The 21,732-nt window shown below is 39.7% G+C and overlaps 1 protein-coding gene across 3 annotated transcripts in view; it reads right to left on the bottom strand.

Moving 5' to 3' along the window:
- Positions 1–1,770: 1,770 nt before the first annotated feature.
- LOC120539193 (muscarinic acetylcholine receptor M1-like) overlaps positions 1,771–21,732 on the bottom strand; it is a 90,668-nt gene continuing 70,706 nt past the window's right edge. For 2 of the 3 annotated variants that reach the window (XM_039769039.1, XM_039769040.1), the window contains exon 2: positions 1,771–4,305. In XM_039769039.1, coding sequence (XP_039624973.1) covers positions 2,596–4,224 — 1,629 coding nt within the window. In that variant the 5' untranslated portion in view covers positions 4,225–4,305 and the 3' untranslated portion in view covers positions 1,771–2,595. Of the gene's footprint in view, positions 4,306–14,081; positions 14,113–21,732 lie in introns of those variants that run through there. The other variant, XM_039769041.1, reaches the window with a different exon arrangement.

Genomic DNA, 21,732 nt, shown 5'->3' with positions numbered 1-21,732 from the left:
TCTAAAAAGCAAGGGTAAATGATACCCTGAAGGACTCTGGCTCCACAAATTCTTTTCAAGTGTACCAAAACTTAAAACTTACATCACAAATGCATCATCATTTGTTTCTGATTTACAGCCACTAGAGGGCAATGAAGTACAGCTGAAAGCAGCCTAACCAGTCTACTTCAAAACTGGCGAGCTACTCTAAAGTAACAACAGTGCAGCACACCGGGGGGCTGCGGTCCACTTTATCAGCTGGAAACTGCACCACAATTGACTGCACCACAGCTGATTTCATTTTTTGTTTTTTTTAAATTGCAATTATAAATTGTTCAGTTGTTGTTATCACTGGCAAGACTGATTTTGTAGATGGCCTGGTTACCTGATCTGGTGGTCCCCTTGTTTTTGGTTCCAATCCTTGCCAGTAGTAGCTGATGACACAGGCTAGAGACTTGGGTGAGTTTAGTGAGTTAAGATTTAAATTGAACAAAAAAACAGAAAAGGAGGTCATCTTTAAGAAATGGGACAAAAACATTACTTTTTGACTAAAAAACAGTAAACCAGAGTATATATGTGATATAATACAGTTTCCTTAAGAGCTGGCACATAAATATGATCTAAATTATCTTATTATTTTAGAGTCATCTGTTCAGAATTAGGACACTTACTCCAAAGCTCCACCAGGTTCTGTTTTCTATTACAAATGACTTCTAATTTGGCTCAGAAGACCCACCCTGACCCACCTGATTGAAGAAGAGCCCGGAGACGTCTAAAGCTGCTCCTCCCTCAGTCCAAAGAGTGACTGGACCGCCAAGAGTGAGTGTTGGTGGATGCCTGCTATTCATTCTGGAGTATACTTTCTTCTTATTATGACTGTGTACAGGTGGAAAAGAAGTTCACAAAATGGATGAATGAAGCTTATGTCAAGTTGGCAATGGACACACTAGAGGACCAGTTTCCAAGAAAATAAGAATAGGAAAGTCCATATGTGTCCAGAGTAGATACAGCAGTGTTATTAGAGGGCTGGGCCAGTCCATACTTTTTAAGGCAATTTTTGGACATCCAGATGCTACCTCCCCGATCCTATTATGACGAAACAGGCAGTATACAAACGTACAAGTTCTTGCCATTAATAACATGCAAGCAAGCCACTTTGAGAGTAATGGTTGGCTTCAAGTTGCTAAATGAGGACAACCTTACAAAGTCACTTTTGTCCCAGATTCGAAGCTGTTCATGTGACTCTTCAATGGTACTTATAGCTAAAGATGGAGCAACCAGACTCGAAAAATACAAGCTTCATGCCTGGCAAATAGGGTAGCTGAGCTCCATCTGATAAAATGAAACATCCATGTTTAGTTAAAGAGGATGACTTTGTTTCCGATTCCTCACCCGGCCACTCTCTCAGGAATCTGTGCATGCACTCATTTTCATGGGGTAACCTGCTTCCCTTTTGCGTCTCTAAAACCTCTGAGACAACTGAAGTGCTCTTTGATAAATGCCACCAAGTAAGTGCTGCTTCTTACTTGACGACTAATGCTGCCAGCTTGTCATCACTGTATTTTCGACAAAGTGGGCTAAGAAAATGGCTAGGCTGATGATTCATTTGAAATAAGGGAGAAGGCAAGCTATCATTTGTTCCTTTTTCTGTAAGTGTTTTTGGTTAACCACTGCATCACCCTCACTTTGTTTGACCATCCTTTGAGATATACCGTATCATTTGTTTCCTCTGGCTAGTAAGTCTTTTTGCATTGACCATATTTACAAAAGTTGAGAGACAGACTACAAATCTCCAGAATGTAAGTGTCAAACACCTTTTATTTAGGAAGCTAACAAACATTTCATAAGTGGCAGTCGGTCCGCATGTGACTGAATGGTGTGCTTTTAAACAATATTCTTTTTTGCTGTATATATGTATATATATATATTCCTTCTAGAATAAAACTATGAATTGAGAATTTGTTTCAGATTTTGCTAGTAGCACCTTTTTTTCTCCAAGCTGACAGATTCACATATCCAACATCAACATTCCTTCTAATGGAAACCAGTTACTGGTATTTTTGGCAGCTGGAAACTGCTTGTGTTTATTCTTGCCTCCAGTTACTTACTGTAGTGCAAGAGGACACTGAAACTCCTCTAAAGGAGAAAGAGAGTAAAATCCCATTTGAATCCACCCTGAACATAATAGTCAGGGAGTGCTCATACTAACACCCTGAACTAAAAGTGTTGTCATTATTCACTTTTTATAAAGACAAACTTAAGATCAAACCCAGAAAACCAACATATTTTAAGCATAAAGCAGATGAAATTCCTGTAAGCTTTCTGCCTCAGTTCCCAACAAAGAGAAGGAAGAAACTCCACAGGCTCCTGCTCTTGCTTTTCCTTCACCAGGGCTCTGCCCTTCTCACCTGGCTGAGCGCAGTCCTCCAGGCTAACTGGAAACACAGCGTGCCTGTGTCTTCCCTGGCACGGTCTCGCCCCAAGTCTTCATTAGTCTTCCTGTGGCTTTACACATATGCTGCCGACCGTGCCATCGTGAAAACCTTGGGCAACTGTTCCTGTCCCAAGGCATGCTCCTTGTGAGCATTACTCGGCCCAGCCTGTGTCAGTCACATTCTAGACAGAGCTACTTTGTGTCTTACTACGCAAAGAGGAGGGGGCACTTCTCTGAGGTCTCCCCCACTTGCGCTTGTCCCATCGGCACAGGAGCAGCATCTTAAAAGTAACCCTGAAATGTTCATTGCAGAGAGCATAGCACACTGGGTTCACGGTGCTATTGATATAGCAGAGCCAGTAACCGAGTTCCCAGAGTTTCCCAGGAACACATTTCTTACAGAAAGGGGAGACCAGCACCATGATATTGTAGGGAGTCCAGGTTAGAATAAAAGCCAAAAGGATGGCACTGAGAGTTTTGGCAGCTTTCTTCTCCTTAATCAAGGATTGGTTCTTTCTCTTTTTCCCTTTGGCTACTACAGCCTGTGCTTTGCAGTGGGCGGTGAGGGAATTTAGGCTGCTTGCAGTGAGCTGAGAAGATCGCTTGGATGCACTTGGAGTTGCAGCGTTTCTGCTGTCATTCATCACTCTGGACAAATTGCGATCCACCACTGAAGTCATACCTGTGTGGCCCTCTTTCTTGGCTCTGTACTTCCCCTCTTCATCCAAGCTGTCAGTCTTGTCCTCATCTTCATTTTGCACTAAGGGAACACGGCCAACAGCTGAGCAAATGGTCTTCATTTCTAGTGCAGACTCTTCTTCATCAGACGAAGTGGAATTTTCTGGAGACCCTTCTTCTTCGATGTTGATCCAGCTCCCATTGGTGCTGACCTTACTTTTGTAAGGTGTCTTCTTCAGGAAAGGCCAACATGTATTCTTACCAAGTGTGGCTGGACTTTGCAGGTTTCCATTTTCTCCTGTTTGTGTAGTGGTGGTCTCCCAACTACTGTTACTTTTTGTACTGCTGTTGGAGATCCGCTGGGTTTCTTGGCCAGCCGAATCTCTAGTTTCAGAACCCATTAGTCCTTTAAGCTCCTTACTTCTTTTTCTGGTTTCCTTGTAGATTCGCCAATAAAGTATAATCATTATACTCACTGGTAAATAAAAAGCAGCAATGGCTGTTCCAAACGTTATGATCGGCTGAGACAGAAACTGAATGTAGCATTCATCTGGCGGAACTGTCCTGCTGCCAACAATGTATTGCCAGAATATAATTGCTGGTGCCCACAGAACAAAAGAAATTGCCCAGGCTAGTCCTATCATAATTGCTGCTCTTTTGGGGGTCCGTTTTGCTCGATAAGTGAGGGGTCGAGTGACAGAAAAATAGCGGTCAAAGCTAATGATTAGCAGGTTCATGACTGAAGCATTGCTAGCCACATAGTCAATTGCCAGCCAAATATCACAGCAAAGGTTTCCTAAAGCCCATCGTCCCATGATGATGTAAGTTGTGTACAAGTTCATAGAAATGGCTCCCAAGATGAGGTCAGCACAGGCTAGACTCAACAGAAAGTAGTTGTTAACAGTTTTCAGGTGGCTGTTTACCTTGAATGCTATCATGACCAAGAGATTTCCAATGATGGTGACAAGAGATAATGTGCCAGTGAAAAGAGCAATGAGGGTCACCTCCCATACTGTGTGGCCACCGAGGGGATCGTCCAAACTGAAATTAGGGGGTAATGTAGGTTTCAAAGAAGTAGAAATCATGGAAAGGTTCATCACAGGACTGGTGTGGGGCAGGGTGACCTGAGGCATTTTTGGCTCAGGTTCTGGGCAGAAGATAACGTTTCTTTGATGAGTTCTTCCAAGGACATTAGCAGTAGCTTTACTCTGAATCTGGGGAAAAAAGAAAGGTGATTTAATGTGGCTTTTTAATTTCAAACTGTCTGTAGCATCACATAATAATAGAAAACGCTACAGTCACACAAAAGGTTGTTCTTTGTGGGTAAAGATATCCTTTTAAAGCACAACATTTAGCAACCGGTATCTGATCTGTTTCTAAAGTAGGTACCTAGTGATCTCCTATATACACCAGGCCGTCTATTGTGGACAAGAGCTGATAACATTTTATTCTTTAAATTGACCAGTGAAAAGCATTCATTCCATGGTTCTGCAAAGCTTTGTGTGTATTTTATACTTCTGCATAAGCATACTGTACACATGCATTCATTTTACTAGATCGTTATATAAAAAATACTTAAAAAAACGAATTAGGAAATCTGCATGAACAGGTACAGTATTTCATTGACTAGGTTTACTCATGACCACTATTGGAATTCCACACTTTAGGCCAACACTAAAGTGACAGTAACCTGGCAGCGCAGGAGCTTCTTGACCTTACAGCACTTGTTGCTCTGCCATGATACTCTACTCTAATTTCTTACAGGCACATTGGCCGTATCATGCCAACAGTTTGAAGAGACAAAATATGAGGCTTTGGGTGTCCTGGGTCAGCTTGATGTGGCATATGCTGGATGATTCTGACAGTGGCATACTGGTGACAAAGAGTGTGTCCTGTGTGTGCTGTTGTCTCATCCAGGTTTGGTTGCTGTCTTGTATCCAATGCTGTCATGACAGACCTTAGCTTATTTTCACCATGTATTGTAATAACTAAGTTAGAAAAATAAATGCATGGATGAATGAGTTGCAGATCAAAAAGCAAATGTAACCCCTGTTTTGACACTATACTTCATCCTAGTGGCTGGATGTGCGATAACCAGAAGGAAACAGACAATAGAATAAAAGAACTTGACAAGATAGTTAAATGAACATGAAGAAAAAAACTTTTTAACAACAGTTTTTTCCCAAAAGTTGAAAAATTCATTTTTTCCAAACTCCAGTTTCTCTTTCTCCTTACGTGCCAATAATAGATTTTACAATCATATGATGGTTAGTTTTTTCATTTATATTCATCAATACCAAGCCATCACTTATTATCTATATACAGTATATCAAGTGCTAAATGTTGTCAGTCACACCAAAATTAAAATTAAGCTTTGATCTTAATTGAGAGCTTGTGACGTGATATGCGTAACAGCATCTAAGAACTGGAGAGCAGTCTACCTTGCCCAAGTAACTATGTTTCAAATCCTTGGCTGAAAGGACAAGAGCCATGGTGACTTCTGTTGAAAGCGAAGAACATCGTACAGGCTGATTGACCATATTTATCATGTCAGACACTCTATGCGCAACAGAAAGTTATACATGACCAAAGAATTGGAAGTGTGGGCTTTCTCTGCCATGTTTCTGGCCTTCAGATCCTTCTCATGGCAGGTGGTGGTACAGCCTTAACATAGCTGACAAGAAAATAACAACAGCGTGAGCATGCAGGAAATCAAGGGTGAAAGGAAAAGAATTGCTGCAGCACTGGATGACAGTGAAGCACACTGCACAGGCCGACTGTTCGTTTTGATTGCAGATGCCAGTCATACACTCTGATCGCAAAAGACAGTCTTGTACACCGTCAGGGCACGACAGAGGTGGTGGCACAGGGTTCTGTGTTTTGTTAGAAGCGCATGAACTACCATTCTTAGAGGACTGGAGATTCTAGTGTTTCCTAGTTAGTAAATAATCTACTGATTATACGAATGAAAACATCAAAAGCATGTTCATGGGAAGTTTAAAATCCAGAAAATGATAATACTTTTATTAGATTTATTTCATCCTTACTGGTCAGCCGACAGTGAGGTAATTTCTACATACATTAGTTTAAGACTCACGTAACTACTGACTACTCGGGAACATATTCTGCTCATATACTATAGTTCATTTACCATTCTCACATCTAGCTGGGCGGAACAAAATGTGTCCAATCTCATCCTCCTCATATGTGTTAATGCACACTACAGTTATCGGTCTTTGTCATTGGCATTGTAGTAAACTCAGATAACACCGAAAGCTGGCAGACACATAAAGCCAAAGAGGTTTGGATAATGCACGGTAAGCAAAGCAAGTGTCTCAAGGTTGAATTGGCATTGTCTCACTTGCTTTGTTGAAGGCAGTATGGTGGGATTGTGTGTGGCCAGTTGTGATCTCCAATCCTGTTTTCACTTTTGATGCTGAAAGTTACAGCATAATTACCTTGTGCTTCATAATCAACTACATTGAACCTAACGTTCCTGGACACAGGATGAAGTACACAATCTTGTTTGAATGAATAGTTCAAATTCAATGTAGTCAGGTTTCACAGTTCACAGAGCTTGAGAGCGTCAGTTGTGCTGCTCTAAAACTCAACCATGAAGCCTGTCATTATGAGATTTAAAGATGGCAGATAGGTGTAGTTAGAGCAAGTAGCTTCATCCTCATCTGCATCACAGTTGCTAAATGTCAAATTGTGCTATGTTGGCCAAAGTGAAGCTCTAAAGCTCAGAGTAGGCACTTGAAAGAGTGCATATTCATATAGTGGTCTGTGTACTCTGATCTGATTAAACTCATTTTTATATAGTACTAAAGTAATACTGAGTATTGGCTGAGAGTGCATACAGTACATATATTTTACACATGTCTTCCAGTGGTATTCAATGAATGCAAATTCTTACCAGACAGACACATAGATGACAGTGTCGGAAATTTGTAAACAAAAAAAAAAAAAAAAAAGTCCAAGAATTTTTAATTAAATTCAGAGTCCAGAGGATTTCAATCCATTCTATAAAGCTTTGAGGTAAATCTGTTAAAAGCTTTTAAATTGTTTAAGTGAATAGGGAATGGCCAAGACGTTATGTTACAGTGGAATGCTTCAAGTGACTATTTTCCAAATTACAACTATCATCTGTGGAGTATCAAGCCTGCTTAGTGTGGAGATGAATTCATTCTTTAAGTTCATCATTGCCCGAGGTGAGGTTAATAATGCTTTGCGGATTACTGTTATTTTTGCCTCTAGGATTCCTGGGCATCATTTGTCCTTAGCCTTTGTACAGTTTTGAAATTATACTCCTCACTGAGAAAGAATGGGTTAAAACTGTAATTTCTTTTTAACCAATATTTAATGTTCTCTTTGATAAGAGTCATAATGTAATTAAGTGCTTGGGTGCCTCATAAAGGTTTAATAACTGGCAATGAGGAGTAAAGACAATTGCTGGCATTACTCCAAAGCCCTGACAGCACACTTTACAATCCTTATCCTTCACAGCTTGTTTAACTTTTCTCAGAGCACACATGAGTAGAGGACCATCTGCATGGGAGCCACTCAACACTAACAAGCAAAGCAGGCTGTCATACGTGAGGGTCCTCTGTGCCTCACTGAAAAGGGCACATACAGGCTATACACACAAGGAGTCCTCGGATACTAGAAGAATCTTTACTTGGAGTTTTCATCAGTACAATGGCAGAATTAGCTATGCTTGATGGCTTCAGACCAAATGGTAATGTGTCTCTTGGAAGAAAGAATGATAAAAAGATTAATAAAATAAAATGCCAGCTTTTTCATTAGTTAATTTTTCAAATCTAGTTTATCCATAACATTGCATAGAGGGTAAAGTAGGATCTCTCACTGGATGTGATGGCAGTCCACTACACACACATCTGTCCACTCTTACCAGTTTAATTTAAAACTAGCAGTCATTCATAAATTGGGGAGTACCAGGAGGAAAATAAAAACTGACTCGGCCTGGATACACATCTACAGTACTGTAAGTACCAATGGCTGTGAAGCTTCTGTGCTAAACAATTTGCCTCCCATATAGTTGGATTTTGTTTAATTGTGTTGAGGTTAAGCAGTATGACAAAATATAAGTAGAGAAATAGAAAAAGTTACTGACGCATATGGAGGCTGCCTTAAAAGCAACCTCTCCGACAAAGAGAGGCCTTACATTTTCAAGATCATCATACAGAACTAAGCAGCAAGTGCTTTATGCATATACAAGTAAAATATTAAAAATTCAGTACATTGTCTTAAAAAAATACTTAATCCATTTTTGAACTGGTTGCATTTTTAGACATTGTAAAATCTGTGATTAAGATACAAAGTGAAGCAACCCTTAACATATAAGATAGCTAAAACAAGTCCAAGATAATCAAGTGACTCACATATATGTGTAAATTATTTTGAATACAGTATATTTCAGTGAAAGGTAAGATTTTATCTACTACTAGCCAACCCGCGGCGTACCATACGCCGCATAATCAGGCCGGTTTTTTAATGATTTTTAAGCACAAGGAGAAAACTAACATTTGAAAAATCAGAAATGTAATAAATCAGCAAGAAAAGCAACATTGTAACAATGCACGGAACGAACCAACACACAATTGTCCGTGCGGCGCTCAGGGTGGAACGGGAGGAGAGGAGAAGGACGTCCACTCCGCTGCCTCTGTCATGCTAGTCTGCTGATTTCTCGTTCAGTATACACTGCCTGCTCATGTGCCCACCTCCAACTCGTCACTCGAGTCGTTGTCGTCTTTGCACAGTCCAGATGCACCTGTGACTCACGTAGACTTTTCATTGCTCTGTGCGGTTTTGGCTGCCTTTCTCCATATAATCAACCAAGACACCCGACCACGGTGGGAGGGCGGTGTGTACAAAGTACAGAAGCATCTAAGAAGACGCATGTTTGTCGCAATGTGAATTGCTGTATTTAGCGAGTAAAACAGTTTGCAATGGTGCACGCGGTCGTGCGTCGTAACCGAAAACTCAGTTTTTAAAGACTGGTTACTTCATTGTGTATACGACTGTAGGTGAATGAAAAGATGTAACTCTGGAGAGGGCAACATACAATACAGCATTTTACACGCTGCATACAGTGATTCACATTCGTGACAAATATGAATCTTCTTAGATGGTGCTGTCGCATCCACCCACGCTCTTGAAGCACACACACTGCCTGGTCATGTGCCCGCTCACAAGAGCAACTAACAGAGACTCGCCCACCAACTGTAAGACCATGGGATACCCCTCGCAAACTGCTTTACACGCCACATACAGCGATTCACATCTGCAACAAACAAACTGTTTTACACACTGCATACAGCGATTCACAGCCTCGACATGATTTTTCTTAGATGGTCCTGTCACGTCCACCCTCGCACTCGAAGCATACACACTGCCTGGTCATGTGCCCTGTCGCAAGAGCAACTGACAGAGACCCGGCCACCGAGTCTAAGACCATGGGAAACCCCTCGGAAACTGTTTCACACGCTGCACACAACGATTCACATCCAAGACAAACATGCCTCCTCTTAGATAGTCCTGCCACGTCGTGTGGTGCCTCTGTGTGAACCGGACAGGCACAGAGGAGGTCAGCTGCTGAGAGAGCGTCTCGACTGTTGCAGGGCCTGCATTGGTGAAGCAGGTGAGACGGTAATGAAACAGAGGCACAGGGCTTATTGGTTTTTAAAGACTGCTTCCTTCATTGGGTTTTAACCTCAGTTTTAAAGGATTGTTTTAAGGATCCCATGGGATACCCCTCGCAAACTGTTTTACACGCTGCATATAAATGATTCACTTCCGTGAGAAACATGCCTATATGAACAGTCAACGTGGCTCAGAGCTGCATGTGGACTCTACGACAGATGAACATTAATGACGCTGTTTTTCCTGTGTCGTCGCGTCCGAGTTGGTGGGCGTGGTTCTGCGAGTTGTCGTTGTATCCAATGGTCTTAGAGTTGGTGGGCATGGCTCCTTCCTGCGTGCACCATAGGCGTCTCACTTGTTGGCATCTTAGTGAATCCACGCCCCTTCCGGCGTGCTTTCCATGGGTGTCTTGCCTTAGTGAATTATATTATATAGATTGTAAAGAAAAGTCAAGCAAAATGACACCTTTTATTGGCTAACTAAAAAGATTACAATATGCAAGCTTTTGAGGCAACTCAGGCCCCTTCTTCAGGCAAGATGTCATGAGGCCTGAGTTGCCTCAAAAGCTTGCATATTGTAATCTTTTTAGTTAGCCAATAAAAGGTGTCATTTTGCTTGACTTTTCTCTACATTCATAATGGCTAACACGGTACAACACCCTAGTACTACTATTGTAAAAAATGGAGTTATTTCTTGACATTCTAAATTTCTTCTTTATAAATTCTAACACTGTACTTTTATCTTCATATTGTTTACCTTATTTCACTTAATCTCAACAAATTTAATTTAAAATAAAGTAGGCCATATGGGAAAAATGTATGGTATTGTGTTACAGCGGCCACCGCTGGGGCCTTGTATCTCCAGGACCTGGGTTCATAATTTTTCCCAGTCAGTGACTATATGAGGTTTGCCTATTTTCACAGAAACCAAGTGAGTTACCTCACCAGCATGTCAAAATCAAATCTGTAGTGTGTGTTAGAGTTTGCCCTGCAATATACTTCAGTTCCATCCAGGTTCATTTCCTCACTTAGGCTGACTGACCCAAGCATAAGCTCTCCTTGCTGCAACCTAACTATGGGACAAACAGGTTTAAAAAATGGATGAACTGATGGTTGTCATCATCTGCACAAGTAGGTTATACCTCCAAAGAGCTTGATTTACAGTATTCAATCAGCCAAAGTTTGAGTTCATCTCATTCTGACCCTTCACGTTGACAGTCCCCCAAGCATACAAAGCATTTCATTCTCTTATCCTGATGAGCTTTTATCAGAATAGGATTATGTAAAACAGAGCCTACCATCTCAGAAATCAACATCGATCTAGTCCATTAAAGAACTCACAGGTTGGCCAATTTATATTTGTTTGACAACCAGACAGCATATATTTTAACAGCAGAAGTAAAGCAGAGCACGCAAACAGTCGATGAGGACTCCCTTATTGTTTTGGCTCCTCTTTACAGCACAGTTTCCAGGACTGCCTCTGAGGCTTCATCAGATCTTTCATGAAAACCCAGACTGTCACATAGAATTCCATTATTCTATGTACATTATGTTGATCTTTACTTTTGTGAACACTTTATGTATACCTTATAGTTGTATTTTACTGTTAGAACTGGTAGTTCACATGCAGTTTCCCTATTTTGTATGCAGTGATGGCATCTGTTCGTGCCTAGGGGCACGGGGCCAGATGTGACTCTCAAATGAGAGACAGGACAACCCATTAAAAAGTTAGTAGTGAATAGTGGTGAAAGTGTGCACTGCAAAGGCTACACTCACAGAGCTTCTTTCTAAAAACCTGCCACCAATTTTTCTTGTCAATGCATTTTAAACTGCCAGGGTTTCAAGGAGAGTACAAATGAAACTTGTGCCAGGAACTTGACACCGAGAGAAAAAAAACAACAAAATTGCTGTTATCCATTCAGGAGTTCCGTAGTACAATGTAACTGAATTAATTTGTATGTTTTAATGAATGACAGAAGACAAAGACACACACGCACACACACACACATTGACCACCACAGTTACATGGCTCCACTTTGAGAAGTGCTTCTGTCTGCTATGACATCTTTGTTATTTTATCTATTGCATGACTCTATGGCTCAACAACAGCATAGATAAGCTTTGTGGTCTACAGACATGCCACGTGTTTAAACATTGCATCTATTTTTGCATGTCATGTTTGCATTTCCAATTAGACAGTAATGTTAACCTCCTTTAGTTACTCATTTCTACATGCAGTCAGTAGGTGGATGTTGTGCAGCCTGGTCCATGCTTCTACTGGTGTAGTTAGGCAGATTTGTTAATTTGGGTATTTTGAGTACAAAATTCTGCATCTCCTGTGATTCTTCAGTTCTCATAACAACAGTCCTTTTGACGGAGTGTGATACACCATTCACTTCAAAAGTATATTTTGCAGTTCATTTTTTTCATGAATACAGCTGTCATTTTTTTCAAGCTTACATCAAGTCCAACAACTAAGAGCATACATACAATCACTCATGGTTGTCTTCAGACATATGAATTATACATCTGGCTTTGGAAAGACTAGTTGCTACCATCATGATGTGCTGTCATCGTGATGCATGAAGCCATCACATGCATTGCATAAAAGATGGTGCCCTAGCATATTCAATGTATTTCTGGAAAAATTCAAAACCGAGTACTTACTGTTGGTTACCAGTACAATTAGAAAGAGGACTAATAGGTTTCCTAGTCTTTTGCTTTATGCTTCTTCCAGTTTTTGATACTTGCCAGCTGAAAGACTATTGTTTTGTTTTTGTCTGATAATTAGGCTTCATTTCAGTTCAAGTCAGTTATTTTCTATTTGTAATCTTTTGGAGTGTCACGGAGGTGATGACGGTGTATGCGCCCAAAAACAGAAGCCTTTGATTTCAGTCTGTAACAGCCACTGTAAAGTTTTGCTACCTGTAAAAGATATCGCTGAAGGCATATCAGCAGACACACAAACACTGGTGAATAATGTCTTCTTGGTATTTTGTTGTCACACGGAGTGGTGGCTCTGAGGCTAGGGATCTGCACTGGCAGTCAGAAGTTTGCTGGTTCAAATCCTGTAAATGCCAAAAGGGACTCTGCTCTGTTGGCCCTTGAGCAAGGCCCTTAACCTGCAATTGCTGAACGCTTTGAGTAGTGACAAAAGCGCTATATAAATGCAAAGAATTATTATTATTACTTGGGTTTTTTGCTATTCAGTTTCATTCTTGAATAAAAGCACACCTGTTTTGTTATTTGCGAAAGTGTTTATTTTATATTCCAGTAACCACTTGAATGAAATCAAATCTGTCTCTGCCTCTCTCGTGCACACACACACATTCATACATTAAAACGCTATGCCATTTGAACATGTTTTGTTTTTTTCGAGCTTGACTGTACTCTGTGTTATGGTGCATGGTAATGAGAATGCAGCACCATACACCATCATCATGGCACAGCCAGATCTAAACAGCAGTGTGGTGAATTGCTCGTGTACTGAACTGACTTTAGCTGCAGGTAAAAGTCCAATTTTACTTTATGGTGCCAAGCAGAGTACAGCAGTCTACTAACCAGCGAAAGCGCTGTGACAAAGCTGTCTGTTGTTACAGTCCTGTACAGTACATTTGTCAAGCCTGATAGCGGTTACAGGACATCGTATCTTTGATTGCCGGTACAACAAATAGTTCTGAGCAGGCATCAGCCACAGCACTCCTCTTGTGAAAAGAAAGGAGCTAAATGCCATTAACTCAGAGAAGGAAAGGCAAGGTCGCTGTACCACGTGAACGTCACTGAGAGAATACAACTGAATAAAAAAAAAAACAAGCGCTAACTTTTTCAAGTAGCTAAAATTTACACCGGGTGTTACAGACTCAAATCAAATGTATGTTTTTATTAGATGGTAAAAATAATAATAATAATAATAATAATAGCAGCTCGCTGCTCAAAACATGGAATACCCGGTCTCAAACCTGGTACCTTTGAGATGTAAAGCAGCAGTTCTTAATTCTACACTATTCAAAAATAAGTATCAACTTCCTGTCAATTGACATCTGAGCTTGGGTTTTTAACTCTTTGACAGCAACATTTAAATCAAATGTTTGTTTTTTCTTCGGTTATATTCTCACATAAAAGTGCATGTTTTATTGATATTTGGACTAAAGTCCATTATACACTTCACGTCATTATTAGTATAACAAAGAAAAAGTTTCTGCTTTAGGTGTGTGATCAGCATTTCTTGCCTCACATTTCCTTTCATCCTACTCTTACCCAGATCTTTGTAGACACCGAACACACATGAAATGCATGTATTCCAAATAATGATATACTGTATTACTTACCTTATACAACTCCAGGAGCCTCACACGCAGATAAGGAGCCTTGACTTGAGCTGGCAGAGCTGAGCTCCATCAAGGTGGGGGATGGGACAGCAGGGTGCTTGCTGCTTGTGCTGATCGACGCAATTGCAAAACAAAAGACGCTGATGGAGAGGTGTGAAGAGATTAAGGTGGGCTGGGATTACAAGTTTTTTCATAGGCTTCAGGGATTCTAGTGTTAAAGAAGAAAAATGCCCTCAAATACCATAGCAAAGGAAACTGTGACCAAAATGGATTTTTGCAATTATTTCAAATTTATATTTACTTTTGATGTTTAAGTTAATTTAGGAGCAATAAGTCTTTCTAGCATTTATAAATTCTGTCGGTGATGGTGTGAGTCTCCTCCAAAGAGTTCAGATTCATGCCACACAATAAATGCATTCAATTGACTGACAACTCTAAATTGGCTCTATATTGGCTCATATATAATGATGTGTCATTCATACTATGGAATTTGTAATTGATATTTATGAAGTTGCTTCATTGGGGAAAGTGGGCATATTATTCTACTTTCCATAAATGTATGAATTTTTAAATTATGCTAAACCACACGGTTAGCAAAGCTGTTAAAACCTGGACAATTTTTAGCAGCATAATGGTCAATATAAACAATTTCAGCTATTTCACTTATTTTAATTATTACCATTTTCATCTGTTTTAATTATCTGTTGTATCTGTTTATTTTTTGTTTCAGTTATCTTCAGTCTATATTTTTATGTTAGGTAGAATGCCCAGAGGGGGCTGGGCGGTCTCATGGTCTGAAACCCTTGCAGATTTTATTTTTTCTCCAGCCATCTGGAGTTTTTTTGTTTTTTCTGTCCTCCCTGGCCATCAGACCTTACTTTTATTCTATGTTAATGAGTTTTGACTTATTTTAATTCTTATTTATTTTGTCTTTTTTCTCTTTCTTCATCATGTAAAGCACTTTGAGCTACATTATTTGTATGAAAATGTGCTATATAAATAAATGTTGATGTTGTTGTTATACTGTTCTATGATTGACTAGTTTAACATCACTGGTATCATTATATTACACACCTGTAAAAATTAGCTTATGTAACTTAATAGAAAGACACAATTTGAATGTTTGTGAGTGAAGTGCAAATTTCACTTTAAACAATTAAGACCAAAGAGAGAAAAGAGATAAAGCTATACAAATACACATCTTATTCTATGCCCACATAGTCATAGCGAGACTCTGCAGGATGTATTATTATTAATAGCTGTGCTCAGCAGTGGGAAATGAACAGCTTTGGTAAATGTCAAAAAGTTATTTCTCCTTTCCTGCTTTAAAGAGTGACTGTATAATCTATATATATATAAAATTCTTTTCGCGTTTGAAACGGAAATTACGTATGATCACGCGAAAAGGAAATTACGTATGACCATAGAACATATTATAATACAGGATCTAATCACTTCGTTTGTGGACGCCATTTTTATGTTGTCTTTACAAATTGTTATATATGTGAGAGTTACTTTACTGATATTGAAAAGAAGTTAACACAAACACGCCTATCTATCCCATAGAAGTGCGCCCCGTGTTGCCGTCTCCCAGTCTTCCTCTCTGGACTCCAGTGCTCAGCCGTCCGCCGCCAGGCATGTTCTGATAGAGAGGTTTTATTTATTCGTCCACGTGACTGTCACGGAAACTGCCACATTATAACTTTTTTTTAATTGGCAGTACTTGATAGTAGAAGAGATTAGGAAAACAGCTTTGCATCTTTCTACTTTTTAACTGCGCTGAGCTGTACAAATTGTGAAGACTACACCGCCTTCAGTGGCGAGGGGTTGTGAGAACAAAGTGGATGCTCGGAGGCATGGAATGTCGGGCTGCTCCGCAGGGTCAAGGGCTTCTCAGTTACTGGCGGCGTCCTCCCTTCTTGCACTGTTTGTGACACTTCCAGTGCGCCATCGGCTCCTGAGAGAGTGGAAAAATTTGCGAATGAGTGTGATCGGCGCCATCGAAGCAAAAGTCTCTTTGCAAATTGAGCTACACGACTACTTACTGTCCCTTAAGGTGAGTTCAGGTCACTAAAACCCTGCAACATTCAAGGTTGCTTTTGTGATGAATTCTTTTAAGAAGATGGAGGGTTTACATCTATGAAGATGTACCTACCTCTTCATATTGAGTTTTGTGCTTGGAAATTGTTTGGACCTTCTGCCTGTAAGCATGGAAGGGCAGCGTCCACATTTCTCAGAATAATTTTTCTCTTAAATCACAGGCACATAGTGCAAGGTTGTCAGGCAGAAATTTGAAGGGTCGCATAGAAAATGTAATTTCTATACCACAGCGGTCGTGTAGCGCCTTTCACAAGCGATCTCCTACCGAGAGATGATCCAAATACATTTAAGCTGCTGTTAGTGCTACTTACCTGTTGTGTTATAGCGCCTTTAAAATGTACTTTACCCGAAAGCATTCCAGTACTGCTCAATGTATCTTTACTTCTTACATGTTAATGTTTTATTGTTTAATAATTTATACTAATAAAAGGCAAAGCCCTCACTCACTCACTAATTCTCCAACTTCCCGTGTAGGTAGAAGGCTGAAATTCTACACGTAATGGTCATAACGGTCGACAACGTCCGCCATGTTGAACTTTCTTATTTATGGCCCCATCTTCACGAAATTTGGTAGGCGGCTTCCCTGCGCTAACCGAAACTGATGTACGTACTTATTGCGATGGTATGACACCACTGTCGGCCGCCATATTGAACTTTCCAACGTCACTAATTTTCCAACTTCCCATGTAGGTAGAAGGCTTACCCCATCTTTACGAAATTTGGTAGGTGGCTTCCCTGCGCTAACCAAAACCGATATGCGTACTTATTTCGGTGGTATGACGCCACTGTCGGCCGCCATATTGAACTTTCCAACGTCACTAATTCTCCAACTTCCCATGTAGGTAGAAGGCTGAAATTTGGCAGGCTCATTCCTTACAGCTTACTTACAAAAGTTAAGCAGGTTTCATTTTGAAATTCTACGCGGAACGGTCATAACGGTCAACAACGTCCGCCATGTTGAACTTTCTTATTTATAGCCCCATCTTCACGAAATTTGGTAGGCGGCTTCCCTGTGCTAACCGTAACCAATGTACGTGCTTATTTCGGTGGTATGATGCCTCTGTTGGCCGCCATATTGAACTTTTCAACGTCACTAATTCTCCAACTTCCCGTGTAGGTAGAAGGCTGAAATTTGGCAGGCTCATTCCTTACAGCTTACTTACAAAAGTTAAGCAGGTTTCATTTCGAAATTCTACACGTAACGGTCATAACGGTCGACAACGTCCGCCATGTTGAACTTTCTTATTTATGGCCCCATCTTCACGAAATTTGGTAGGCGGCTTCCCTGTGCTAACCGTAACCAATGTACATGCTTATTTCAGTGGTATGATGCCGCTGTTGGCCGCCATATTGAACTTTTCAACGGTCTTTGTTACTTATGGGCCCATATTCAAGAAATTTGGTACGCGGGTTCCCAACGCTAACTGAATCCTACTTACGTACATATATACGTCCATAGCCTGCAGCTCGGTCACCGTGTGAGGCGGCGTTGGGTCCCCCATCCCAACGCCTCCCACGTTGCTGGCTGCTTGCCTATATAAGGCCGTCCGACGCTGCAGTCTCTACTTTCCCTTCTTGCTTCGCCACAGGATTCACGTCTCCCTGCTGATAACTACAGCCTTTTTATTTAATCCACGGCTTCTCCGCTGTTTTATTGTTCATTTATTACGATTATAGTTATTGTGTAGGTATTTTAGACTTACTTTACATTGTTCAGGTACCCATTTCCTTTATCATTCCAACCGTACCCCCATTAACATGTCTATCGAGGTGATCACCATCGATCAAAGAACTATCACTTACTGAGTGGTTTCCATGCCCGGAGATGGCACCTACCTTTTCCATTCTCTTTGTTACATATTGCACGGCCATATCAGGCTCACTCTTGATATCCGGAGGAACATTGTGTCTTATGTATTGAATGACTGGGACAGGTTCAAGGTTTGGACTGATGACGGTACAGGAGATAATTATTCTACACAGGAGCACTAGAAGAGTGAAATGCTTAAGCCCTTCACCTATGCATCTGCATGTGAGTTGATAGCTGCCGCTGAATTGTTCGGTTGTCGCTTTCAAGTGTACCGAAATGGCCAAATATTTTACACCTTTCGACAACCACCAATGCCTCTTAAACATCTTAGATTGACTGGTGACGATTTCAGTAGTGGACACTTTGATGTTTATGAATGTTTAAACTCTCAAAAGCTGGATGTGAAGTTATTGATGAAATCGGTTGTATACTTACAACGCTTGACAGATGCCGAATGTCTCTTCAACACAAGTCCTGCAAATACTGTCATAATTGAAACAAACCATGAAACTCAAACCGATTATGACAGCAGCAATCCAAGCTGTGAGATTTGAAACAAGATTACTGTTCACATGGCCAACTGTACGTTACATGCTCAAGAGTAAGCTCAGCGCACAGCTTGGTCATATTACAACCGGAGGGCCGAACTCACAATGTGGTATACAAAGAGATCCTTAACAAATAATTATTGGTATATTTTCCCTCAGTTTAAAAGGTTTAATTTTCTTCTTAATAAAAATTTTAAGGCAGTACTTCGCCGCTGCGAAGCGTGGGTATTTTGCTAGTTTATATACTAAATTTTACTTTTTTCCCTTGCACTCAGTGAGCGAAGCCACTGGGTAATTAGCTAGTATTGATTATAAGTTAAAGTGTTTCAACTGGAACATTAAACATTTTAACACCACAAACTCACGAGTAAAAAAAGTAATTTCAAACCAAGTGTTTTTGACCAATTGAAATGGTAGAGATCACTTTTGTTTGCAAAGAGACTAGCTTCACTGCAGTTATAGTAAGAAGACACAGGGAATAGGTAATTTGCTCTTATAGCTTATATAACTTTATAACCAAGGTATGCAGAAGAGCATCTCTGAAAGCAAAACACATTAAAGCAGAAGGTCTACAGCAGCAGGAGATCACACTGTGTGCCATGCCTGTCAGATAAAAACAGGCAACTGAAGCTACAATTCACATTGGCTCACCAAAATTGGACAATAGAAGAAAAAACATTGCCTGGTCTGATAAGTCTCAATTTCTGCTAGATGCTCTGCTGCTTGATTTGGATGGCAGAATCAGAATTTGGTGTCAACAACATGAAAGCATGCCACATTTTGGGCCCCTTAGCACCAACTGAGGATCATTTAAATGCCATAGCCTACCTGAGTATTGTTGTAGACCATGTCAATCCCTTTATAACCACAGAGTACCCCTTTTCTGATGGTTACTTCCAACACGATAATGCGCCATGTCACAAAGCTCAAATCATCTCAAACTAGTTTCTTGAACATGGCAATGAGTTCACTGTACTCAAATGGCCTCCACAGTCACCAGATTTCAATCCAATAGAGCAGCTTTGGGACAAGGTGAAATGGGAGATTTGCATTATGGATGTGCAGCTGAAAAAACTGCAGCAGCTGTGTGATGCTATCATGTCAATATGCCATTGAATTTTGGAACGTCTTCCAAGGGCCACATTAGTTTTCTATGAAGAATTTCATTAAGCCTTCTATTACAGAGTAAAATAAGAAACATGCCAAAAATAGGGCTAACTGCTGAAACAAATTTAATTTTTTTGGGTTAAGTGTTGGACAATAATCAATAGAAAAATAAATCTAACTGCTTTAAAGTATAAACAATCAATAGAAAAAGAAAACTAACGTAATTTTTGGGTAATTTGAATAAGTTTAGTTACTTTATTTCATATTAACACAGTACATTTAATTTTTTAAAATTCTGGTTCTATGCTGGTATTGAATTTTATTTTGGATTTCTGCTATAAAAATACAAACATATACTTGTTACTTTAGCTAGAAGCTCTAAATTGGTCCTATATCAGTGCTGTGATTGCATGTCCTGTGATGGACTAGCATTTTATCATGAGTTGGTTTTTGCTTTTGGATGTGCTGTCTCTAAGCAAACCAGTTTAATTAGAAAGAAAAGGATGGACATATACATAATGTAAATACAGTAATGTGTAAATGACACAGACAGGTTTCCAAGAGGTTCCTAAATACATCCTGAATAGCAAACAATAACCATGTGACTTATCTTTTGAGATTTTGTGGTACAAACAAAATGATGACTAATCAAAGGATTTTTTTCTTCTGATTCAACACTTAAGTGTTTTGTAAAATGAACTAATTAAGTATATTTCTGATGTTATTCAAAAGATATCTTCTGTCATTAAAACTATTCTTTTTAACATTTAATGATAAGTACATTGTTTTTGCACTCCAAACTGACCAGGATGGAATTCAAACACAGAACACTGAAGCAATGAACCAACAACACTAATCACTGCACAGGGTAATCACTATTACATAAAATATGTACTGTAAAAATTCATATTGTTTTATTCTTAATTTGAAGGAAGATGGAGGCACACTGTCAACTGTACTTTTAAAACATTTATAATATTTACTTGTTAAAATCTCTAAAATCTACTTGCTTGAAATCCATGAACTCGTCAATTTTGATATCCATTGTTCCATTACATTGTTGTAGGGAGGCCAATACTCATCCCAGTAGAAATGGACCAAGAAGCAACCCTGCATAGGTCACTAGTAAATCACTTAACACTCTAACACACACATCCTCCTTCTCTCAGCACACCAATTTAGAGTCACTTGCTTACTAATCCTGCACATTTCTGGGTTGTGAGTGATGCAGAAGAAAAACAAGAACACTAAGAGGAAAACCACAAAAACATCTGGAGAATGTGTAAACTGCACAATTACAGTAATTTGGCCGAACCTCTAACCCAGTCTAATGGACCTGTGAGGCAGCAGGGTTAACCACCATTCATCTTTTTTAATTTCCAGCAATATTTCTGTCTGACAGTCGAAGCATGGGGTTTTATCATTAGTTAACTCTTAAACTGATAGACAGTTCAAACATTTAGCATAAAATTAGTAAAGAATTCAGGCATTCATCCTGTTATTATGACACAAAAGCTCCATTAAATCTCTGAGGCAATATCAACACTTATTTGAAAAAGTACTGTTTTATATTGTCATTGAGAACAGGATACAAATCACACTTCATATCTAATTTTGAAATTGTCTCGACTTTACTTCAATACAATATTGAATTGTAGTAAGTGACAGCACACTAGATTCACAATTGAGTTTAAATGTTTTACATTTCCACTATCTGGGACAGACTGGTGTCCAGTTCATAGAGAGAACTGGGATAGCATATTACTGGCAGGTGTGAAAGCACAATAATAAAGCTGATAAAATGTGTTTCCCCTCATGCATGCTTTTCCTCACCTCAATAGCTATGATATAAAAAGCTGTAGTTTACAATTTGTTAAGAAAATGGAATAAACATATCAGTGAATGCATAGAGGAACACAGACGGAAAGGACTGATGCCTAAATGTGCTGCATATGCAACTGCATGAACCTTTCTAAAATGAAGGCAAAAAATATATGCAGTAACTAGTAAGCTCACATGTTACTGTCTCTTAAGCAGGGTCTAAATAGCATCCTTAACCTGCTCTAGATTCAGTGATTCATTGATC

Source organism: Polypterus senegalus, chromosome 11 (genome assembly GCF_016835505.1).
Source record: "Polypterus senegalus isolate Bchr_013 chromosome 11, ASM1683550v1, whole genome shotgun sequence".
NCBI classification, from domain to species: Eukaryota; Metazoa; Chordata; class Cladistia; order Polypteriformes; family Polypteridae; genus Polypterus; species Polypterus senegalus.
Note: the sequence above shows the minus strand (reverse complement) of the source record. Positions and strands in the feature narration are given on the sequence as shown.